At 36.9% G+C, this 25995-nt stretch overlaps 1 protein-coding gene across 1 annotated transcript in view; it reads right to left on the reverse strand.

Annotated features, from left to right (window-relative positions):
- The window catches only part of CDH15 (cadherin 15), a 394116-nt gene that overhangs the window by 208195 nt on the left and 159926 nt on the right, over positions 1-25995 (reverse strand). The window contains exon 5 of the mRNA XM_044081834.1: positions 2709-2881. Within this exon, the coding sequence (XP_043937769.1) occupies positions 2709-2881 (173 nt within the window). The remainder of the gene's footprint in view (positions 1-2708; positions 2882-25995) is intronic.

Here is a 25995-nt window from a genome sequence, read left to right on the forward strand (position 1 = left end):
AGTAGATTGATGTCTAGGACTGGGTCATTGCCAGGATATTTAACACTGGCCATCTTGTGGTGTAGAGTCACATTTTAGTGTTTCCATAAGGCAGTCACAGACATATTATATCAATTAATGCCCATGTCAGACTCATTTTCTGTGGCAGGAGGCTGATATGTTATGGGACTGCATGTTTAACATATGTGATTTAATTTATCATTTGTGAGAGGTGGAAGGGCACATGGGACATTTATATGGAACCTTGAATGTTAGAAACATACATTTGCATTGAGATCAGCCATTGATTTTCACCATCATGCAGCCATTAGCAGTCCCTTGAATCAAAGTTAATGTAAGCCTCCACAGAGTTTACATTCTCAAAGCCATGTACTGTAACACTGTTACACAAGGGCGGTCCAACCATGGACTATGGTTCATATAGGCCAAATAGTTTCATTAGCCTCATGTGGAATGTATTACCTGAGACCTTAATAGTCTGGACATTTAAGATCTCTTAAGCCTGGACCCTCATCAATTTGTTTTTACAAAGGTAGATCCTGCCTATTTAATATCCTTAATTTCTTTGGCAAGTTACCAAAGCAGCTGATAATGGCCTTTGACAGTATTCCTCATGCAGGCAGTATTGGCAGATTTGAAAATCTGAATATTTATTTCATTTTTATTTATTTTATTTTACATTTGTTAACCGGGGGTGTGAGACTGAGCCGAAAAGGCCCTTTATCAGCAGAGGCCGGGGGAGAAAAGCTCCACATAGAAAAATTACAGATACATTTAGACATGATCAGTATACACACAAATTACAAAAGACATGTTTTTACAGTGGTATACAGCACATCAACAGTTACAGTGGAGAGAATAAACAAAAAAATATTAATTTAAAAATAAAGGTAATTAATATATTTGTGGTGTACAGCTGAAATTTGGAACATAGGTAGAATACATATATAGTACACAGGTACAGTACATACATTGTAGATCAGCCAGTGTTTGTGAGTAACATTGAAAACTATTATCTAGTACTCTAGGTTTAGTATGTGTACCTTATCCACTTTCACTAGCCTGGGGAGCAATTATGGCACTGCCAACTTTGCTTGAGATGTTGCCTGATGAGGTCTTCAAAAGGAGGCTTTGGACTATATAAATCCACATGCTGTGTAGCAGATAGTTAAGTGGTTATCCAACAGAATCCATGTAGTTAGAATTGCAGATGGCACTTATGAAATCAAAAAAAGTTACCAGTGGTGTACCACATAGCTCACTGTTGCACCCTCTGTTTAGCATCTGTTTCTAAGACCTTCTAGGGAACACTATTGCCCTATGGTTTTCTGTGTTTGCAGATGATCGTAAATCGGGTGTTATTGTTTCTTTATTGACTCAATTGCTCCAGCATGGGATAGACTATGGTCACAAACTAAATGTGAAAAAATGTAGTATAACTCATTTTGGCAAATTAAGCTTTTCCATATTATAGCCATAGGTGACCCATCCCTTCATTCAGACACTGTCATAAAGGATATAAGCACTCTTGTTGAGAATTCTTTTCCATTTGACCATCATGCCTCTTTAGTAGTTTAAAAATCCTATCTGGTGCATCTAAATTGAAAAGGCATCTCCTCTATATCCAAATAAGTCTTACCCTACCAGTTTAAAGAACACAATTCCCCTATTATCACGTATTTGTCTTAACATAACTTGAGAGGCCTCATTGATTCTTATCTAAAAAGATCAGTAGCCTTAAGACACTCAGTTATGCAGACAGACTGGCAGCTCTCGTTATGTACTTGTTTTTTTACAGACTTGTCCAAGATGATCTGAATGTGGTCTTCCAAGCCATGGAAGATGTGTTCCTCCTTCACAAATAAATGGTTTCTCAAATACCCAACCAGAGGACCTTAACATGCATCAAAAGATACATCAAATATATTAGCATGACAAATTCATATCCTATTTTGCCCATTACCTCTGGAACAAACTTCCACTACATGCTAATTAGAGTATTACTCTCACCACCTTCAGGGTAAACCTAGGTAACTCATGACCTAGAAAGTAACCTGAAATTCTTCCTCGGTCTATCTCAGGTTGCCCTTTTTGAGGATGGAGAGAATGTTTATTTCCTAGGCTGCAAAATTCTGCAGACTGTTTGTCAAGTTCTTACCTTATAAATATGAACCAATAAATAATGATTCACTGTTGCATTCTGAGGTGGCAGTGATCCAGGACTGTGACTGGCCTTGAGGTACTAGAAGTCAGTGTGGAATGGACAGAAAATACAGTGTATTGTTATTCCTCTCTGAAAGTATGAACTATAGTACTTAAAGCATGCCTGATGTCTCAAATAGACTGGCTATTTACATAGGTGGAAAGTCCTGTATATTAGTGGGACATTCAGGTAGGCCATATTTCATCAGTGTACACTGACAGAAATAGTAAATATTAGAAGTTCACTAAAAACCATCACAGATAGAGATAACCTTCAGATAGACTTCATCTTTGAGTCCCTTTCCAGAAGGCAAAAATAAGTCCCCTCTACCATCATCACTAGGGTAAACTAATGAAATGTGGTAAGTTAAGACTGGATAATGAGTGAGTAACAATGAGGTTTAACACAAGAGGGGCCAAGAGCAAGTATGAAAGTGGATGTGACAAACAGAAATGCTCTACTTTACTAGTATACTTTAGCACAACACAACATTGCATTATATTACCTCTCGATCAAGTCCAACACTGATTGTACGGATCTCCCCAGTGTCTTCATTGATGCTGAATATCTGGGCCCCATTTCCATGATCAATGATTGAAAACTTCAGCATGGCATTCTCAGTGGTAGGGTCATCATCATCCTTAGCTTCTATTTTTGTGTCCATGGCCACTAATGTCCCTATAATCAGTACAAAATGTAAAATTTCATCAGTGTTACTTATGGCAAATTCATTTCTTAATGTCTTTGCTACCTTGGGGTATAGCCTACAATGTGACTTCAAGCAATTCTGTAAGACTCTTTGAGCTTCTGATACCATTCAACTTTTAAATACACATTGCATATCTGATCTAATATAGTTTAGGGAATGGTACACTCATCCTGTTAAGAATCATACCTTGTCCTAATCATTTTATCCTAATAATCATATAACACAATTAATGTAAAATTGTCTTATTATGTGCACATTGTGTAAATATTTGCTGAATACACAGCTCCTGCCTTGCACCCATTGTATACTGGCATAGATTCTGGTGGATTTCTGTCAGTCTCTACTGTGAATCCACAGCCATCAAATCAATGAGTAACATAAAAGTGAAATCCAGCCAAATTAAAACATAAATTAAGTCAAAAAGAAATTCACAAATGAAGCATGTCAAACTCCACACACACACACACACACACACACACACACACACACACACACACACACACACACACACACAAATAATGGAGTAGGGAGTTAGTTATTCTACTTGCACTCCCCCCATGTGGGTGGCTTACCATCTCACTCTGCTTAATTTTCTGTACTAACTTCATGGTTCTTCAACTATTGGATGTTATCACTTCCACAAATTGCATTTCATCAGAATAATACAGTTTGTTTTTCATAGAGCTGGAATTCAGGGCCTCATAGCTGAAGTGCTTCAACATGACAAATTTTAAATAAATACACATAATGGCCAATATGCTTGATATAAATGTCATTTTTCAGGCTTCATACTATGTCATCATTCAGGCTACATATTCTGTATTCCAGCCATACCTACCTTATCAGTTTATCTATCTGTCTATATATGTATCTACCAATCTATCTGTTTATCTTAGTTAACTGTCTCCAGAGTAGTAACGTACTGGTAAGAATTTATAGAGTTTAGGCCTAGAAGTTTTGTACTGCAGTAATAAAGCACTTTTTGGGAGGTAGGATATACATGGAGTTTGACAGTAGTAGTTTAGTAGTAAATTGTCTTTTAACGAACTTGGCATTGTGTAGTGAGGTGAATGGAATTTCACTTAGGGATCCAGTGTTTCACCAGCAGCTACTGATTGATGAGGTGTTTGGGTGTTGCTTATTTATATTTTTATTCTTTGTTGGCCAGGTTAGTCCCACTAGGCTAGTGGCCTCTCTTCAGGGGAGACCCAAGGTGGTGTTTATACTACTAGGGTAAAAACTGCCAGGGCATCAGGGAACTTCTCTTACTATTTGGTGTAGGGGGATGCATTTGAGTGTGGTGCATCTTACTTCCTGTTTCTTTTCCAGGTGTGTAGGCAGCCAGGAGAAACAGAAGGAATGGCAAGTGTTAGCCAAATAGAAAAAGTAATGGAAAATGGAAATGTGAGCATGGAGACAGTCGAGCCAGTACCAAAAACTAAGTAAATGAGGTGGAGGTTGAGGAATCTTTTTTACCAGAGGAGAAGGAGGTAATGGAGGAGAGGAACAAACTGGAGACTGCAGCAGAAGCAGGAATGGATTTGGAAGATTTGTTTAAAAAAACTGTTTGATGGTGATATAGAAAGCCAACAGGACTGTATTGCTACAACCCTGCAATCCGTAGGTTTGAGGGATGGTTACTTAAAAGAACTTATTAATCAAAGTGAGCCAAAGAGTGATGTAGCAGCATCCTGGAGTGAAATAATGGAGAAAATACAAGAAGAAGAGGAAGTAGAGAAAGCAGCAGGAAAGAGATCTTATGCACAAACAGTGAAAGAGGGAGAAAAAAGGGATGAGTATGTGATGGAAACAAAGAAAACATTTATTGTATGAGTAAGCAATAAAAAAGAAAAAGGACTAGACAGGTATAAAATTTGGGACTTGGTGATTGTACCATTGGGTGTTTCAGCCAAAGAGGTAAGAGCCTTCATTCTTATTAACAAAGAAACATTTTGTGATATATTCTTTGAAACTGGTTAGTCTATGGAAAACGTTCTAAAAAATGAACAATAAAAGAGCAATAATCCATGGTCAGAGTATGTGGTGCAATCCTTCCATAGAGAAACAAAAAAAGAGAATTATAGTCCAATTTAGAACGGAAATCGAGGCAAAAGACTTGAAAAGAACATTTAATAAATTTATGTAAAGATGTTATGGACACAACAAAAAATTATGATGATAGGAGGTTTATAGACTGGGAGATGAGAATGTGGGGTTATATTAAAAATGAAAAAAATGATAATGTGATACACATTCCTAGCATTACTAATGTGAATAGTAATACAGGTTTTATAAAATATAGAGGACAGCCTAAAACTTGTTTTTTTTCCTATGGAAAAGATAATCATTTGATTAGTGAATGTGATAAATGAATATGTTTTATATGTGGTAAAACAGGCCAAAAAGCTAAAAAATGTGATTTGAAATGTACAAAATGTGGTAACACTGGACATGCATGGTTAGAATGTAAAGAAAATGTGCAAATTATAGGAAAAAAGATATATAAAAAAATCAGGATAAAAATATAAGAAAAGAACAAGATAGACAGATTGAAACACAAGATATAGCAATAAATGTAAAAGAAAGAGAGAAAGAAAGGGAAGAAGTGTTACTTGATACAAGTGAAGGAGAATGCTGGCAAGTAGTGAGAAGAAAGAAAAAATTATAAGGAAAAGAGTGAAAAAAGAAAAAGAAAATTTTAAAGCGTAATTACAAAAAAAAGCAAAAAAACAAGGTAAAGGATGAGAAAGATATCATACTAACGTGTTAAAAGATGAAGATTTTAGCTTTAAATGTTAATAGTATATAAAAATATTAAAATAAGAATAATTATTTTGGAATGGTGTCCTTTAATAAATGCTCATATTACTATACTAGAGAATACTAGATTATTAATACAGAGAGAAAGGGAGCAAACAGAAACATTATGTGATGGACCAATTATTTGGAATATAGGAAAAAGACACATGTTCAAGAATATATATATTATGTCAAAAAATATCAAAACATTAGATATTACTATAGTTGAATTAGGATGAATTACAGTATTAGACTTAAGATGGAAGACAAATGTGTATAGAATTATTGTTATATAAGCATATGTCACAAAGCAAGAAAGAGAGAAAATGTTTAACAAAATTGTTAATTATGTTTGTCTTAATATAGATATAATATTAGGGGGAGATTTCAACTGTAATTTAAGAACAAGTAAGAAAAATAGTAGTAATGTTAAAATAGTAAATGAAACAATGAAAATTGCCAAATTATATACGGGACAATGCACATTGGACCTATAGAAGAAGTAAGATTAAAACTGACATTGATTACTTTTTAATATCAGATAGTTTAAAAAATTTACAAAAGGAATAAAAAAGACAGGGTTTTCAGATATGGAGCAATATGGATAGAAGTACATGAGAAAGAAGAATATATAAGAATAGGTAAATGAATTAAAAGGTTGAATGAAAAAAGTTAAAACAAGATGATAGGAAAGAAATAATCAAATTATGGAAAGATCATATAGGCATGAGAATGTTTCATGAAAACGGAACAAGTTGGCAGACTTTAAAAAATGTTTCTTTGGAATGTATAGAGAATAAGAGAAAGAAAGAAAAGAAAAAAATTCTAAACTATTAAATCAAGAAATATTTAGAGAGTTAATAAATGAAAAAAGAACTTTATGGAAAATAAAAATAAATATATGAAATAAATCAAGTAAAAATTATTAATTCATTACATAAATATACTGTTTACAAGGAAAAAAGAAGTAGCACTTTACTTAAATAAATTAGTGAAAGAAAACAAAAAAGTGATAAGGGAGTTGAAAGATAAGGAAGGAAATAAAAGTAACGACACAAGAAGGAATGTGTGAAATTGTACCAAGAACATATAGTACAAGCTTTTATTAAAAAAAGAAACAAAATGGAGTAAACAATATGAAGTTAACAGATTAACTAAAGAGGATAATGAAAGTTTGGAACAAAATATAAGTATGAAAGAGCTAAATGAAGTATTAAAAGACATTAATATAAATACATCTGCAGGGTTAGATGGTATTGAATATTATATGTACACTGAAATGGAAAACTGACAAAAGTCATATTTGTATAAACATTAAATTAATGGCTAGAATTGGAAATAATAGATAAGGAAATATGTACAGGAGTTATAATATTCATATGGAAAAAGGGAGGAAAAGATGATACAAGTAACTGGAGACCTATAGTACTAAATAATACAGACTATAAAATATTTATGAGAATAATAATGAAAAGGTTACCAAATAGAATAGATAAGTTACTTGATCAAACAGTCTTTGGTGGAAAGGGAAAAAGAAGTCAAGACTTATTAGGGTTAATAAAAGAAGTAATAGATGATATTACAAGCAAAAAAAAAATAGAAGTAAAGATTATGATAGGAGATTTAAGTAAGGCATTTGATAAAATACTGTATGAATCTTTATGGGATTTTTAAAGGCATATAATATAAGTAAGAAAATAACACAAGTAATTAAATCAGCATATGAAAGGAGTAATGTTAAAATAAATGTAAATGGATAGATAAGTGAAGAAATAAAAATGGAATGTGCAATAAGATAGGGATGCTCAGCTAGCGGTATTATCTTTTCTTTAGTTATGAATGTCATAGTGAGCAAGATTAATAAAATGACAAATATTGCAGGATATAGGATAACAGATGAATTTCAATTACCTATAATGTATGCATACACAGATGACCAGAAACAAAGAATGGATGAAAAAAATAAGTGAAAGATTACATAAATCATTAAGGAAGATTGGTCTATGCATAAATAAAGAAAAAAGTAAAGGCTTTGGATTTAAGGGAACTATAGGAGACATAAAATTTAATGAAGCAAATATATATGTATTAAGACTAGTATTTGGATTAAATGACTATAAGAGAAAACAATGGGAAAAGTGTTTAAAAAAATAAAGGATGCATGCACCTTTTGAAAAACATTTAGATTATAATATAGCAAGAAAGTGTATTTGATAAATTCTATTTTACTAGGTAAAATAGCATATATAGATAATACCTATATGATGCCAATGCAATGTGAAAAAAATATCTATCATATTTTCCTTCATATGGGGATCAAGACTAAATCCAGTCAAGAGTGGAATTTTGTATATGAAAGAAGAACAAGGAGGATTAGGCCTAATAAACCCAGTTGTTTATGCAGCATCACTGAATTTATATAGAGCTTTGAAATGTTGTATGAAAGAAAGTAAAAATCTGACAGAGCTTATTTTATACTATAAATATAATTTTGGGAGGAAAATGGAAATAAGGAAAAGGCTTAAAAGTGGTATGAACAAAGATATAAAGAAACACCAAAATAAAATTATATTATGGAAATTAAAAGTTAATATGACTGAAGGAATACAAAAGAATGGTATTCAAATATTATGAGCGCATATTATTTTATTGACCCTTGGAAACACTTAGATATGAAAAAAGAAAGGAATAATAATGAGATATAAATGGTATAAGAATATACATGAATGTAAGGGTTTCTTATGGAGACTGACTATAAGTAATTTGCCTGTTAAGGCAAATATGCCTTATAAAAGAAAACAAGGCAGAATGTGTATTAATTGTGGAGGATTCAAAACAAAAGAGCATGTGTTTTTGAATTGCTTGAGAGTGAATAAGTTATGGGAAGAGATATGTAAAAATAAAGTGTTGAAAGGTTTTAGAAAAGTTGAGCAATTAAATATGGATATGATTGAATATGGTTATTATACTGCTAAAAGACAAGAAGATGCGAAGAAAATTGATAGAATACTATTTTTTGTTTCATGGACATTATGGACTGAAAGATTAAATGAAATTAAGTTTAATGGAAAACAGATTTTAGCAGAAATTCTACAGAAAATATGTTTTTGGTTATGGAAAAAAGGGTGGGGGCGTGTTTACTAACACAAATTTAAGCTGCATTGTAAAAAGTGTAAATAATTGTAAATATGTATATAATAAGTATTGTATACATAAGTGATGTTAATCAATAAAAAAAACCCTACTCATCATTGTTGCAAGTGGGACCAATTATGAAGAAGCATTTCCTGTTTCCAATCCAGGTGCACAGGTGGCCCAGAGAAACAGGGAGGCAGATAGAGAAAGAAGGAGATGATGGAATGGTAAAAGAAATGGAGGAGAAAGCAAATATCAATAGCGGAGAATGTGTACAGGATTCCGATGAAATGTTTCAAAGAAACCTGTTTGATAGAGAAGAACCAGCAAATGATGGATGTATGATTACAACCCTCCAGTCGGGAGAGTTGTGGGATGATTTACTTAAAGAAATGGTGGTGCAGAGTGAGTCAGAAAATGAAGGAGATGTCTCTTGGTGGGACATTTGGGAGAAAATACAAAAGGAGGATGCAGAAACAATCATGAAGAACAGCAGTGAGATGGAAAAGAAAACATATGCAGAGAAAGTAAAAGAAAGCCAAAGTGCAGTAGCAGAAAAGAGGGCAGAAGAAAATGAAAAACGGAAGTATGACGTAAGATTAGAAGTAAGGAAAACAAGGAGATGGACAGGTATGAAGTGTGGGACAATTTAATAGCTCCTTTGGGTGTAAAAACACATGGTATGGGATAGGATCATCTGTTCTTATTAACAGAGCCATTTTGTGACATTATATTTGAGATTTTTTTCCAATGGAAATTTTTCTTGGAGAATATGAAAAAAAGACTGCAACCCATGGAATCTTTATGTGACAAAATCTTTTAACAGAGAAACAAAAAAGAAAATTTATGTACAATCTGGAACAGAGGTAGAAGGAGAGACTTTGAAAGGATATTTGAAAACATGGTGTAAAGTAGTACTGGACACTGCAAAAGTTTATGACAAAAGGGGTGGCTGGGATTTTAATATTGTGTTAAAAATAGAAAGAGAATAAAATTATACATATACCAAGCATGATAAATGTGGAAGGGAATAGGGGTATTGTAAAATAATGGAGAAAACCCAAAACGTTTTTTGAGAAAAAGAAGGACATTTGTTAAGTAACTGTGATAAAAGAAAATGTTATATTTGTAGGAAAATGGGACATGTTGTAAAAAAAATGTGAACGGAAATGTTACAAATGAAACAAAACTGGACATTTATGGATGGAATGCAAAAATGAAAGTAAGAGTAAGGAAAAAGAAAAATTAAGAGACAAAAATGAACAAAGAGATGCAATTTTAGAAGTAGTAGATATAGAAGAAAAACTAGATGAGGAAAAAAACAATAAAGAGAACATGGAAGAAGACTCTGTAATAAGTGATGAAGAAAACATAAATTGGGGTAGTAAAAGAGAAAATGAATTATATTGGTAAAAGTGTAAAAGGCAGAAAAAGAAAAGTTAAAGGGATAAGTACAAAAGAAAAAAGAAAGGAAATGGATGAAAAATAATACAGATAGCTAATGATTGAGGATTGGTATAATGGTTAAGGTGTTTGATTCACAGACACAAGGGACAGTGTTTGATTCTCACCTTTGGGACGGAAATTGGCTAGACTTAAAATGGCCTATTAAGAAAGATAGCCTAGTAATTAGCTACGAACCTATGAAACCATGAATCTAAGCAAAAGTGAAAATGCGAATTTTAGAGTACTTTCTGTAAATGTGAATAGTATTAAAAATATAATAAGAATAATTTTGGAGTGGTGTGATACATGTGATGTAGATGCAATTATATTAGAAGACACAAGATTTTTAACAAATGAGGAAGGATTACAAAAAGAGAAACTATGGGGAGAAAACATAATATGGAATTTGGGAAATGAGAGATATTCTGGAATAACCACATTCTGTAGAAATACAGTAAAGATATTAGATGCAACTTTAGCCAAAATGGGAAGATTGACCATTATAGATTTAAAATAGAAAGATTAAGTATAGAGAATTATAACATAATATGCTTATACTATTTGTAAAGAAAGGGAAAGCTTATTTTATCAGATTTTGGACTATGTAGTGATAAATATGAATATTATAATAATAGGAGTAACCCAGCCACTGGGGATGCACAAACCAGTGCATTTCTTTGTGCCGGTCCTAAGCCCAGACAAATGGGGAGAGTTGCATCAGGAAGGGCATCCGGCGTAAAACTTAGCCAAATCATTCATGCGGACAGTAGTAAATATTTACATGCAGGATCGGTCGAGGCCTGGGTTAACAATGACCACCACCAGTACTGTTAGCCAACAGGGTGCGGGCAGAAATTGGGCTACTGTTGGCCGAAAGAGGAGAAGAGGGGGACGGCATGGCCGAAGGCAGGAAGAGAGAAGCAAGGCTAGAACTGTGGTAGTGAGGGTCGGAACTTTGAATGTTGGCAGTATGACTGGTATAGGGAGAGAGCTAGCTGATATGATGGACAGAAGGAAGGTTGGTATATTGTGCATGCAAGAGACCAAATGGAAGTGGAGTAAGGCTAGGTGTATCAGAGGTGGGTTCAAATTGTTTTATCATGGTGTGGATGGGAGGAGAAATGGCGTAGGAGTTATCCTGAAGGAACAGTATGCTAAGAGTGTTTTGGAGGTGAAAAGAGTGTCGGATAGAGTGATGTTTATGAAGCTGGAAATTGATGGTGTAATGATGAATGTTGTTAGTGCATATGCTCCACAAGTTGGGTGTGTGATGGATGAGAAAGAAAAATTTTGAAGTGAGTTGGATGAAGTGGTGATGACTGTACCCAAGGGTGAGAGAGTGGTGATTGGAGCAGATTTTAATGGGCATGTTGGTGAAGGGAACAGAGGGGATGAGGAAGTGATGGGCAGATATGGTGTTAAGCAAAGGAATGCAGAAGGTCAGATAGTAGTGGATTTTGTGAAAAGGATGGACATGGCTGTGGTGAATACGTATTTTAACAAGAGGGAGGAGCACAGGGTGGCATACAAGAGTGGAGGAAGGTGCACACAGGTGGATTATATCTTATGTAGGAGGGCCAGTTTGAAGAAGATTGGAGACTGTGAAGTGGTGACCGGGGAAAGTGTAGTTAGGCAGCACAGGATGGTGGTTTGTAGGATGATGTTGGTGATCAAGAAGAGGAGGAGGAGTGTGAGGGCAGCACCAAGGATCAAATGGTGGAAATTGAAAAGGGGTAATTGTGAGGTGGAGTTCAGGGAAGAGTTAAGACAGGCACTGGGTGGCAGTGAAGAGTTACCAAATAGCTGGGTAACTACAGCAGAGCTAGTAAGGGAGACGGCTAGAAAGGTGCTTGGTATGACATCTGGACAGAGGAAGGACGACAAGGAGACATGGTGGTGGAATGAGGAAGTACAGGAAAGTGTACAGAGAAAGAGGTTGTCAAAGAAGAAGTGGGATTGTTAGAGAGATGAAGAAAGTAAATAGGAGTATAAGGAGATGAGGTGCATGGCAAAGAGAGAGGTGGCGAAGGCTAAGGATAAAGCATATGAAGAGTTGTATAAAAGGTTGGACACTAAGGAGGAAGAAAAGGACATGTACCAATTGGCTAGACAGAGGGACCTAGCTAGGAAAGATGTGCAGCAGGTAAAGGTGATAAAGGATAATGAGGGAAACATACTCACAAGCGAGGCGAGTGTGTTGAGCAGATGGAAAGAGTACTTTGAGGGGTTGATGAATGAAGAGAATGAGAGGGAGAGAAGGTTGGCTGATGTGGGGATAGTGACTCATGAAGTGCAATGGATTAGCAAGGAGGAAGTAAGGATAGCTATGAGGAGGATGAAGAATGGAAAGACTGTTGGTCCAGATGACATACCTGTGGAAGCATGGAGGTGTTTAGGTGAAATGGCAGTGGAGTTTTTAACCAGATTGTTTAATGAAATGTTGGAAAGTAAGAGGATGCCCGAGGAATAGAGAAAAAGTGTTTTGATACTGATTTTTAAGAATAAGGGTGATGTGCAGAGCTGTAGTAACTACAGAAGGATTAAATTGATCAGTCACAGCATGAAGTTATGGAAAAAAGTAGTGGAAGCTATGTTAAAAAGGGACGTGATGATTAGTGATCAGCAGTATGGTTTCCTGCTGGGAAAGAGCACTACAGATGCGATGTTTGCTCTGAGATTGTTCATGGAGAAGTACAGAGAAGGTCAGAAGGAGTTGCATTGTGTTTTTGTAGACTTAGACAAAGCATACGACAGGGTGTCTAGAGAGGAGTTGTGGTATTGTATTAGGAAGTCGGGAGTGTCAGAGAAGTATGTAAGAGTGGTACAGGATATGTACGAGGGTAGTGTGACAGCGGTGAGGTCTGCGGTGGGAGTGACGGATGCATTTAAGGTGGCGGTGAGATTACATCAAGGATCAGCTCTGAGCCCTTTCTTATTTGCAATGGTGATGAACAAGTTGACAGACGAGATCAGACAGGTGTCCCCGTGGACTTTGATGTTTGCAGATGACATTGTGATCTGTAGTGAGAGTAGGGAACAGGTGGAGGAGACCCTGGAGAGATGGAGATATGCTCTAGAGAGAAGAGGAATGAAGGTCAGCAGGACTAAGACAGAATATATGTGTGTGAATGAGAGGGAGGATAGAGGAATGGTGAGGATGCAAGGAGTAGAGGTGGCAAAGGTGGATGAGTTTAAATACTTGGAATCAATAGTTCAGAGTAATGATGAGTGTGGAAGAGAGGTGAAGAAGAGAGTACAGGCAGGATGGAGTAGGTGGAGAAGAGTGTCAGAAATGATTTGTGACAGACAAGTACCAGTATGAGTGAAAGGGAAGGTCTACAAGAGGGTAGTGAGACCAGCTATGATATATGGATTGGAGACAGTGGCAATGAAAAAAAAGGCAGGAGTTAGAGCTGGATGTGGTAGAGTTAAAGATGTTAAGATTTGCACTGGGTGTGACGAGGGTGGACAGGATTAAGAATATGTATATTAGAGGGCCAGCCCAGGTTGGAAGGTTTGGAGACAAAGCCAAAGAGGCAAAATTATGTTGGTTTGGACATGTGCTGAGGAGGGATGCTGAGTATATTTGGAAAAAGATGCTAAGGATGAAGCTACCAGATAACAGGAAAAGAGGAAGGCCTAAGATAAGGTTTATGGATGTGGTGAGAGAGGACATCCAGGTGGTTGGTGTGACAGAGCAAGATGCAGAGGACAGGAAGAAATGGAAACAGATGATCTGCTGTGATGACCACTAACAGGAACAGTTGAAAGAAGATGATGATGATTATAATAATAGCAGTCTTTAACTGTAATTTAAGAGGCAAGCATAAAAAGATATGAAATTATATAAGAAAAATGTTAAAAGTTATAAGATGTGGTAATTTAAAACTCTGGGACAAAAATTCATGGAGTTACAAAAGGGGTATGTAGAGAACCAAAATAGATTATTTTATAGTATCAGAAGGTTTAGTTATAGGAGAAGGGGTGTAGTTACAACAGCATTTTCTGATTATCTTGCAATATAGCTAGAGATAATGGAAAACAAGGAATGTATAAAGATAGGCAAAGGGATAAAATGGATAAATGGCAAGTAAGAAATGAAGAAGGAATGAGATCAGTAATACACTTATGGAAAGATCATATTACTATGAGAACATTTTATAAAAAATGGTCTGAATGGTGGATGATATTTAAGGAAAAATATAAAAAATGTTTTTTTTATACTGGCAATATGAATTGAGAAAGGTAGAGAAAGAAGTATATAAAAGAACATATAACGAAGCATTGGAAGATTTAGAACATAATGATAGAAAGTACTTTGGCAAAGAAAAATAATTATATTAAATAAATCAAGAAAAATATGATAATTGTTATATAAGCAAATATATTTTAAAAGGAAAAAGAGAAATATCTAGTTACTTAAGCAGATTAGTAAAGAAAGAAGGTAGTGTAATAAGAGAAATAAAAAAATGTAAAAGGAGAAACAGAAAGAACTCAGGAAAAGATTACGAATGGTGTAATGAAATATGTACAAGAAATGTTTAAAGAAATAAAGAAGGTAGTGAAGAAAGATGGAAAGTAAAAAAGCTAACAGAAAAAGAGAATACAGTTGGAAAAGGAGATTCCTTTAAATGAGCTAGAAAAAGTATTAGGACAAGTAAATATAGCCTCAGCTGCAGGAACAGATGGAATAAGGTATGAAGTGTAAAAAATTAAAGGGATCAGCAAAAAACATATTTTACAGATTTTGAATGAATGGTTAAATAAAGCTATGTATAAAGAATTATGTAGTAGAATACTTAACTTCATGTGGAAGAAGGAAGATAGAAAACAATTAAAACTGGACACTGAGAGTGATGAGTAATAATTATTATAAGATCTTTATGAAAATAATTCAAAAGAGATTTGAAGCTAAAATGGACAATATTATGGAATATAGTATATGTAATATACAGGGGAAGGGTTGTCAAGAATTATTAATGATAGAGAAACTGTGGATGATATTATTAATAGAAAATAAAAAGTGAAAATCATGATAGGAGACCTTAATGATGCATTTGACACAATTAAACATGACATCTTATGGGTAATACTGAAAGAATACAATATAAGTGAGAATGTTAGGAATTATGCATGTCAGTATATAGTAATAATAAGTTAAAAATACTTGCAAATGTTTGGTTAAGCCAAGAGGTACATATCAATAGTGTTGTAAGACAAGGATGTCCAATGAACTGCATACTCTTTGCAATTGTTATGAATGTGATAGTATGTGAAATAAATTACAAACTGAAGGAGGAGGAGTATATAACATCTGAAGTGCTAAGAATTACAGTTCTTTTAACATATACAGACAATGTTATATTAATTGTAAAAAACACAATTTGGAAAAAAGTAGTAATTTGCACAAATGAGTGTCTAGAGATGACAGGGATGGCTTTAAATAAAGTGAAAAGTAAAGGTTTAGGTGATGCAGTAAAGATAGGACGTATGTATTTTACAGTGAACAAAATTTCTGTGTTATGTATAAAATTTGGGAATAAAGATGCAAGTAGAATTCAATGAAAAAATAGAAGAAATAAAATAAACCTGTCTTTTCTAGAGAACATATAAATTATCATTCCAAAAAAAGGCTTATTTGATCAATTCACTAATGATGGGAAAATAGCATACTTAGCAAGTGTATATATGTTGCTAACAGTATTTGAAAAGGAATTATTATAGATTTTTTTCATTTTATTGGGTTCTAGATTACACCCAGTACAGTTTTGTATGTAAATAAAGAATAAGGAGGTTTGGGGTTAATTAACCTGGTGGTGTATGCTGCTTCATTAAATTTGTACAAAGTGTTAAGGTGGATAAATGACGAAGATGAGATATTAGTAGTAAAATAATAAAAATATAAGTATGCTGAATTCTGGGTATGGTAAAAAAAGAGTGTATAAATGAAGAAATAAAATGTTACTGAGAAAAAATATTTTTGTGGAAAATAAAAATTGATGATATGGAAAAAGACAGAAAAGTATGACATGAGAATGTAATGGTAAACATTACTATATAAAACCATGGGAAAATCTATCAGATGAAAAAAATTAAAGCTATAAAAATAAGATGCAAATGGTGCAATCAGAAAGCAGAATGTCAAGATTTTTTGTGGAAACTGTTAATAGATAAATTGCCAGTAAAAAGAAATATGCCGTATAAGAAGAAAAGTGATAGAATATGTTTACATTGTCAAGAAGAAGAAACTATGGAACATCTGTTTTTGAAATGTAAAAGACTAAAAAGTTATGGGGAAAACTAAGTAAAAAAGATTTTTTTGAAGATATAAAAATGGATAAAATAAATATGGACATGATTAAATATGGAAATTCTAAGAAAAGTAGTAAAGAATATGTAAAAAGAATACATAAACATTATTTTATGTTATATGGGTCATATGGAATGAAAGAATAAATTAAATTATATTTAATGGTAAATGGATTTTAGCAACAATATTAAGTAAAATCAGATAGTGGTTAAGGAAAAAGGAGTTGGGGTCTAATAGAAGTGAAAAGTTAATATGGTTGTGTAAACAGATTTGTATATCTCTATATCTGAATATTGTATATCTGTAAATATATAAATATTTTGTAAATACGAGTTATTTTTGTATATAAAGGACCCCTGCTGTTTTGAATAGTTACCATGGGAAATTTTACATCCTTCCGAGCTACCACCAACTCAAGCAGATGGGACCTCAGTTTAACGTTTCTTCCAAAGGACAAGCATATCAAACTCAATGCATCATCAGGACATTATTGAGATGCTTGTGTACAATCACTGATACTTCCAGTTTAAAAAAAATCAGTAAAATAAAGATGTAGCTTAGCTCTTAATAAATCAAGTAAAGGGACTGTTCTTAGTTTATAACAGAAGACAGTTTCAAAGTTTAATTATTCTTAAATGAGAATAACTGATACTGTTAAATTAAAATAGCTGGATTGTAATTTCAAATTTGCTTTACATACAAAAATGTACATATGTCTAATATTAATATGTAGTCAACAGTGGTTTCATCTCCATACTTCGAATAGTTCACCATTATTTGCAGTAAATTGGCACCTCTCAAAGGCTGGTAACAAATCCAGCTACTACAGTATAGTATCTTCTTATTTGACATTCTAGAGGTATGCTAAAAATCTCTGCATGCTTTCTAGATGTTCAGTCTCAATATAGGGATAGATACAAAAAAAGTATTATATTCTAATGTTGTTTCTATCAGGTTAGACTATAAAGGCAGCAGAAAGTACAGTTGTGTACACTTAACATAAATGTAGATGTTCGAGTGTATTCACTGTTGCAGTCATCACATTTGGGTTATCCCTGCCAGGATAGCCCTCGGCCGGCCCGAATACCAGAGACTTAGTATTTCTGCATCTATTGGTGACACTCCAGGACTGACGTCAGGTCGTCAGTAGTATAAAGTAAGGCAGCCAACGTCATTACATCAGTTTTTCTTGCCCTAATCTGTCAGGAGCCCCCAAATAGGAGCCATGTTCTGGTGGAAGAAACCCCACCAGTGGAAAATAAATACCAATAAGTCCCTTGTAAGTATAGAGAAGAAAAGGGGGATGGAGGGAAGGAAACCAGGACTGCAACAGTGAATACACTTGAACATCTACACTTATGGTAAGTGTACACAACTGTACTATGTTCTTCATGTTTCACTGTTGCAGTCATTACATTTGGGTTGATTCCCAAAGCTGAGGAAAAGGGCAGAGGCAGTAAAGAAAAGTAGGGGCTGGCTAGGATGCCCTGCAAGGCCGCAGAGGCAAACCATACCCTGGATTTGGAGAAAAGAGGCAGGTGGCAATGCTTGGTAAAAGTGTGAAAAGATGTCCAGGTGGCAGCCTCCAGGATGCCCATGGTGGGGACTCTTCTCAGGAAAGCTGCAAAGGTGGAGGCTGCTCTGGTGGAGTGTGTCCTGACCCCCTTGGGGGAGACTTTCAATGTTGCTTGTAGCAGAAATGGATGCAGTGTGCTATCCATTTGGAGATGGTTTGTTTGGATATGGCTTTGCCTTCTGCCCCTGTAGAAAGCTAACCAGCAGTTGATTCAACTTCCAGAAGGATTTAGTCCTGTCCAGATAGAATCTGAGCTGTCTGTGCACATCTAGAGAGTGCAGAATCCTTCCCCCCTTGTCTGGGGATTAGGGAAAATGGTGGGCAAATGAATAGATTGGTTGAGAGCCACACTGGACACCACCTTGGGCATGAAGGAAGGGTTTGTTCTGAGGGATATCCTGTCAGCATGGAAGATGATGAAGTGTTCCACAGCCATGAGCGCTTGTAGCTCAGAGACTCTTCTGCCTGAAGTGATGGCCAGAAGGAATGCTGTTTTCCAGGAGAGAAATATTAGCTTTGCAGAGGAAGCTGGTTTGAAGGGGGGCAGGGTGAGCTTTTCCAATACAAATTTAAGGTCCCAAGCTGGAGCTGGTGCCCTTCTGGGTGGCCTCAAGTTGCTATCCATTCTTAGGAACTGTTTGATCAAAGGGTGTGTAAAAAGGGGCTGCTCAGTGGGAAAATGAGCAGAAATAGCAAAGGCATGAATTTGTATAGAGGAGAAAGAGAGGCCACTGTGTAGTAGGTCAGCTAAATAATCCAGGATGAGAAGGAGGGAGGGCTGTGCCTTATTGGCTCCCTTAGCCTGGATCCAGGTGCAGAACCTTTTCCATTTATCAGCATAAGACTTTCTGGTGCTAGGGCATCTGGTCTCATGGATAACATTTAGAACCTGTTTACTGAGGTTGGCAGATTGATTTGGAGTTAGGGAATAAGCCAAGCTGCCAAATTGAGTGTTTGCAATTGGGGATGCATGAATTCCCCTTCCCTCTGGGTCAGGAGGTTTGGAATCTGAGGAAGGTGCCATTGGGGGCAGTGGTCAGAGGCTGTGCAGCAAGAGGTACCAGTGCTGCCAGGGCCAGTCTGGAGCTATCAGAATGGTCCTTGGTTTTTCCTCCTTTATTTTGAGCAGTGCCCTGGGGATGAGACGAAGTGGAGGAAAGGCATAGACCATCCAGGTGTGCCCCCAAGCATAGTCTGATGCATCTGTGGTAAGGGTCTGGAGGACGGGGGAGTGGTGAGAAAGGCAGTCCCTTGTTGTGGGAGCATACTGTTGCCCACCAAATGAAATCTTTTCTGATGCAGGGAATTATAGGTAGAAGAGCTTCCAGGTCTTAACAGTGTTGACACCAAAGGCTTTTTCGGTACCACTGAAATATCCTCATATGCAGTCTGGCATATGGAATGAGTAGTATGCAAGATGCCATGAACCCCAGAGCTTGCAGGATTTTCCTTGCAGATAGCTGGGGCTTGGTGGCTAGCTGAGAGAAGAAGGCTGTCAGGAAAATTTGTTTCTTTGGTGTAAGGTATGCCATCTAGGATGCTGTGTCCAGGCTTGCTCCCAGGAAGATAATCCTTTGGGTGGGCACCTGTTTGAATTTCTTTTCATTGATTGTGTACCCTAGGGAGGTTTGAAGGGTCTTGACAAAGGCCAGGTGACTGAGCAGATTTTCTTGGCTGTCTGCCTGATTCAGGAAGTCATCTAAATAAGAGTAAATCTGGATATTTATTTGTCTGCAAAAGGCAATGGCTGGAGCCAGACATTTTGTGAAAACTCTGGGAGCAGTGGATAAGCCAAGGAGAAGTGCAGACAACTGAAAGTGCTGAGATCCTGCCATGAAATGGAGGTATTTTCTGCATGATTCCCTGATAGGAATGTGGAGGTAGGCCTCTTTTAGATCTAGGGTGGCTAGCCAAGCATCCTTGGAGAGCATGGGCAGTAGCTGCTGGATGGTGAGCATTTTGAATTTTGGAATCACCAGGAAGGTGTTTAGAATGGATAGGTCGAGGATAGGGTGTCAGGTGCCCTCTTTTCTGGGCACCAGGAAAAGTCTGGAGTAGAAACCTTGGCCTATCTGCTCTGCAGGAATGTGCTCTACTGCTCTCATAGAGAGCAGGGAAAGGATTTGCTTTTGAGCCTCTGCCCACTGGTTTGGTAGTAGATCTGGGAACCCTTTGGGGGTTAGAAGGGTATGGAAAGTACATTTGTAGCCTTGAGACACTATGTTCAGAATCCAGCAGTCACTGGTAATGGTGGCCCAGGTGCTTGCATGAAAGGAGAGTTTTCCTCCTAGGGTAAGTGAAGGTGGACAGAGGGAGGGTGGTGGTGGAGGTGAGTCATTGTGAGTTCTTACCATAGGGGGGTGGCTTAGAACTCCCTGGTTTTGAAATGGAGGTAGTCCACTGCTTAGATCTCTGCACTCCCTGTGGCTGCTGTCTGGAGGGTCTGGTTCCCCAGGTTCTAGGCTGGGCTGGTTTACTGGAAGCAGGAAAGGACCAGTGTTTAGTGGGACAATGCCTGCTGAATATAAGTGGCTGGACCTGCAAGAAATCCTTAACTGTTTGCATAGATTTTGCTTTTTCTTCCATCTTTTTTAGGGCCTCTTCTGCCTCGGTGCCAAATAAGTTATCTTTGTTCAAGGGGGCATCCAACAATTTAGATTTGAAATGGTCTGGCAAGGGCTATTACTTAAGCCATGCGTGCCTTCTAATGACAGAACCAGTGACCGCTGCCCTACAAGAAGCTTCTAAGGCATCAGACCACAGTCAGTGCAAGGTGTGTTTAGTTACTTGACTTGCAGAATGCATTAACTCTTGTAATTCTTTAGATTCTGCCTAAGCAGGAAAGGAAGACATCTTTTTTTTAAGGAGTTCCAGGGTATGTTGCTGAAATTTCAGCATATGGAACTGACAATTTAGTGCCCTGAAAGCAAGAGTAGCCGAACTGTATATATTTTTACCCCATCTGTCCAGTGCTCGGGAATCCCTATCTGATGGGGTGGGATTCTTAGCAGAGGTTGTTTTAATTCCTTTAGGCCCTTGAGAAATTACCTCATGGTCATCAGTAGGATTCTTAAAGAGAAATATTTGTAAGTCAGGGACTCTGTAGTACCTGACTGGTTTTCTGGGTACAGGAGGGAGGGTATCAGAAGTCAAGCTGGATTCCAGGAAAACATCCTGCACAACATCCAGGACTGGGGGTATGGCCAAGGATCTGTGCTGTGGAAGATCTAGGAATTCCCTAAGTATCTTTTAGACTGAGGGTAATCTTGACTCTCCCATTGGAAATGCTCCCTTAAGGTATGCAGGGTTTCCCCAAAGGAAAAATCCTCTGGGGGAGAGGATGAAGGAATTGAATCCTCCACATCAGAGTCCTCATAAGTAGAGAGGGGTTGCATGTCTTCATATTCAGATGCATCAGATACATCTGACTCTTGTTCAGACAGAACTACAGGGGATAAATCCATTTTCCTTTTGGAGGGGGTACCTTCTTGGGTGTGGTTCATACCCTGGGCCTAAGAAACTCAGTCGTTTTTGAAAGAACGGGAGTCATGAGAGACATCGGTTTGTGTCGAGAATTGGTAGTGTGAAGGACTTCCTTGGAAGCAGTGCCTGCTCAGCAGCTCTGGACCCATCCAAGGTAGAGATGATGCAGGATCCTTAGTTGAAGAAGAGTTTGTGGCATACCGGACACGAAAGGGTCTCGGTAGCAGCCTGCGAATCCACAGAAGTGGGCATCAGGGGCTGCAAAAGCGCCTCACTGAGGATCGGAGAATTGATGACTAGCTTAACGGAAGCATAGTCAGTAGGTTTGGACCTGTGCGGTCTGTCTCAGTCTTTATCTTTACATTTTTTCAGAAGATCTGCTGTTGGATGGCTTACCGAAGCCATATCGAAGTTCGAGGACTGTAAGCAAAAATAGCCGGCTACAATAAGGGCCCGGCATCAGATAGTTCTGGCGTTAAACAAAGCACAGAAGCGACAATGGGGGACGTCGTGGTCTGGGCCTAAACAAGTGATGCAGTAAGGATGGAAGTCTCGGTGTGGTATTTGCTTTCCACAGGCGAGACAATTATTAACTTTTTCTGACATCAGTTAGTGCAAGTAAAAAGGATCCCCAATGGGGTACTTAGCTTTAGAAGACTTCAACTTCAATTCGGTAGACGAAAACACAGGTAGCGGCCGACCAGCACTCATGCAGGCTGCTTCTGCTTTGGGCTCCATGGCAAGAAAACTGATGTAATTGCATCGGCTGCCTTACTTTATACTACTGATGACCTGATAACAGTCCTGGAGTGACAGCAACCAAAGCAGAAATATTAAGTCTCTGGTATTCGGGCTGGCCGAGGGCTATCCTGGCAGGGATAACCCAAATGTGATGACTGCAACAGTGAAACATGAAGAATATCTGCTGCATTACTTGATGAAACAGTTTTCAAGATGGCTTCTAATCAGAAAATTTTATCCTCCAGCGGTGATCAACTGATTGATTAATAAAGTCTGTATTTCAGTACTGTTATCAGACCAATCTGCCTCATGAAAATTCCACTGTGAAATAAGAATCAAAACTATACAGTTCATTTAAAGGGTCAATAGATCATGTAGCAGGAAATGATACAGTATATGGAATGAAGATGGCTGTTGCTATAGCTGTGGCATATCATTTGGATGGAAGTAATACAGTTTATCAGCAGCACTGATTTTAAGTCACTTTTGTTGATACAGTTTGAATTGTTTGCTGATTGAAAATGAGAACTGAGTGATTCTTAGTTTCTGTCACTAAAAAATAAAGTTACTCTACTGAGGCCCTGCTTCAGTGGTTAAAATGTTAATTTTCCCCATGACGCAATGAGCTCAGAGTTGATAATTTATTGTAGAGGGGAGTAAGAGCACAGCTTCCTGTATGTGGTGGTGTTGGAAAGGTTCTCACTACTATACAACATTTTCAGTGGTATGTTAATAAATCTTGAACTTCTTGAAGGTACTGACAAAAAAAATAAAAACAGGCTAAAAATGAAGCACCTTGAAGTATATGCAGTCTAAGGAGTCTAATTAGGGTCAAAGTCTGAGGAATGATACAGAATGGGCACAAGTGTGATTAACACACAGTGACAAGGACACTAAACTATAACAGTATGCATCCAGAGTTTATTGATTGCTTCCAGAAACATAGTAAGGGTGGGGCAAAGGGGGCGGCTGCTCCGGGTAAAAGGTGCTAGGGTGCTCAGCTGGGAGAAGCTGATTGATAGGTAGTGCAGTACTAGCATTCATTTCTGCACTGGTATTTCTGGATGCCAGTATGGAAATTAATGTTGATTCTGCTTTTCCTCCATGTGTGGTATAATTAGTAGCAAGCTCCTTACTAAATTTAAGTCATTTAAATGTACTAAACAGGTTGCTACAGTTGTTAAAGTAAGAGCCAGTTGTTTCTTTGTTGTTTTATTTAAGTTGAAGAGTGAGGAACAGAGATGAACCCAGCTTGCTCCTTAGGTGAGGAGTGTGAAATTGGGGAACAGATGAGGGGCACCACATCAGGATATACCACTAGGTGCAAGATGAGCCAGCTATAGCTCTTACTGCTTCTGATACTTGAGTGTAATACAATAGTACAGGCCTTTTTTGTGAGAAGAATAAAGTGGCACAGTGGTTAGGATTGCTACCTTGTGAACTGGATGTGTCACAAAACTACTAATCAGTGTGCATGAAGTGGCTGTGTGTGTGTGTGTGTGTGGGGGGGGGTGCTGTGTCTGTGCGCATGTGCATTCCGTAATAGACTAGTGCCATTTCCATGATTATTTTCTATACCCAGTGAATATGTAGATAAGCTCTGACAACCCCATGATCCTGACTAGATAAAATGGCTATCTGAGAATGAAAGAATGAATGCAAGACAAATAAATGAATGTAGACTTTAAACAGAACGAACCTCAGCTAAAAAAAAAAAAAAATGAACTGGAGAACCAAGCATTGCAAGGCAGCACTGCTACACACTGCACAGCCATGCTGTGTCACCTGCAAAGGGCCTTGCCTTTTCCAAAAACATCACTAAAACCATTTCCATGCACTATTTATATTAACGCTACGCTATTTATGACCTTGTTGCACTGAAAAGAAGGCATGAACAAAAATATGAATAAAGAATACTTTCAGATGATGAAAGGGAAAGATAATGTATGAGTAATGATCATCTTCAGAAATGAACATTTATACTCAGTGTTATAAGGGGGAAACAAAGGATAACAGGTTGATCAAATGCACAGCTCAACACATCATTTTCAGGGACAGACAACTACTGCTGCTCCACGTGGAACTACATACACTGAAATGTGCTTTCCTGCTAGGTATGAAATAGTGGCTTAGGCACCTGCTGAACAAGCAGAGGAAAGAAATTAATCAGCTAGGCCATACGAGATAATTACAATGTGAAGTACGTTTAGTGAAGGCTTGCAAAAACTGTTAGTGAAGACTGAAGGAACTGATGCATGAAGGCTGACTTGCAAGCATATATGTATAACATCTGGAAAGAATGGGGTCCAAAAGGATCTGGGTCTAAAGAATACTTAAAGGAAGTGTTGAGCACTGAATGTCAGAGAAAAGGGCAGGACAAGAAAGGTTAATGAAGTATACCTGTAGAATGCAAAGATCAGATCTGAGACTGAGATAAGGACAATTTAAAGGAATTTGGATCCGTGGAATGTTCATACATTCAAAGGCAAACACTAGACTATCAATCTGCAAATTATTACAGAATCAAACCTGTAGTTTGTATCTCTGAGGTAAAGACCTCAACCATTATGCTATCCCTCCCCTCTGATATGTTGTACAATTAACAAGTATGGAGAAAATCAGAAGATATGAGGAGAGGGAGACGAGGCCAATAAGGATGGGAGTGAGACATCTATTAGGATTCTCTACACAACTAAATGACACAACAGGCTTTGCAGCCTCACTCTGTCAGCAACATCTTAACTGATTAACACCTGAGTGCTGTGGGATGTGACACCTCTTACAGCCTACACACATCTTCACAGCCTTTTCTAAAAAATAAAAGTAAAAGGACAAGATAAACAAAAGTAGATATTTTGTGAACAATAACAACTATTAAAACTGTACAAATTGCAATTTTATCAGTAAGAAGTGTTCTTTGCAATGATAATAGTCAGTGCATTCATAGTCTTTCCATAAATACAATAACATATTATAATGCACACAAACCCAAAATTATCTTTTTTGTTACACTTTCTCAGATACTTTATCATTTCTTGGAAACTGTACATCCTAAACATGTACTGTTAAAACATTTTTGTTAACCAAACATAAGTTTCCAGATGACAGCAAGAAATTCCTCTATGAGTGCATGTAACTACATTGAGATATTTACAGCACTATGAAAACACATGCTTAATTGTATAATTAGCAGAATAAATTACACTAAATATTTCTGAAGATGTGCACTTGCAGTGCATATTTGAACAATGGTTTCTTTGACAACATTTAAGGTTTTACCTGATGTCAGGCAACAGTTTATAAGTCACTTTTTTAAGTATTAAGTATATATGGGAATATTGTTTATCTTCACAATTACTAACAAACAAACTAGCAATTCATCAGGTATGCTGTGATATAAATGGACACCAACAATTAATTTTCCTGTCTCCCACCATAGCATATCACACCAAACCCCTCAATAATATGTAGGGCTTTCAATTATGAAAATATGAACATAAATATGAGTAATAAGTAACAAACATTGATTCATTTCTTTACTGCAAGACATTCTAGATTAACAATCTTAGTGTCATTTTGTTTTTAAGTCCTTG

This window comes from Protopterus annectens, chromosome 8.part1, assembly GCF_019279795.1.
Source record: "Protopterus annectens isolate FY-2018-M chromosome 8.part1, PAN1.0, whole genome shotgun sequence".
In the NCBI taxonomy this organism is placed as follows: Eukaryota; Metazoa; Chordata; order Ceratodontiformes; family Protopteridae; genus Protopterus; species Protopterus annectens.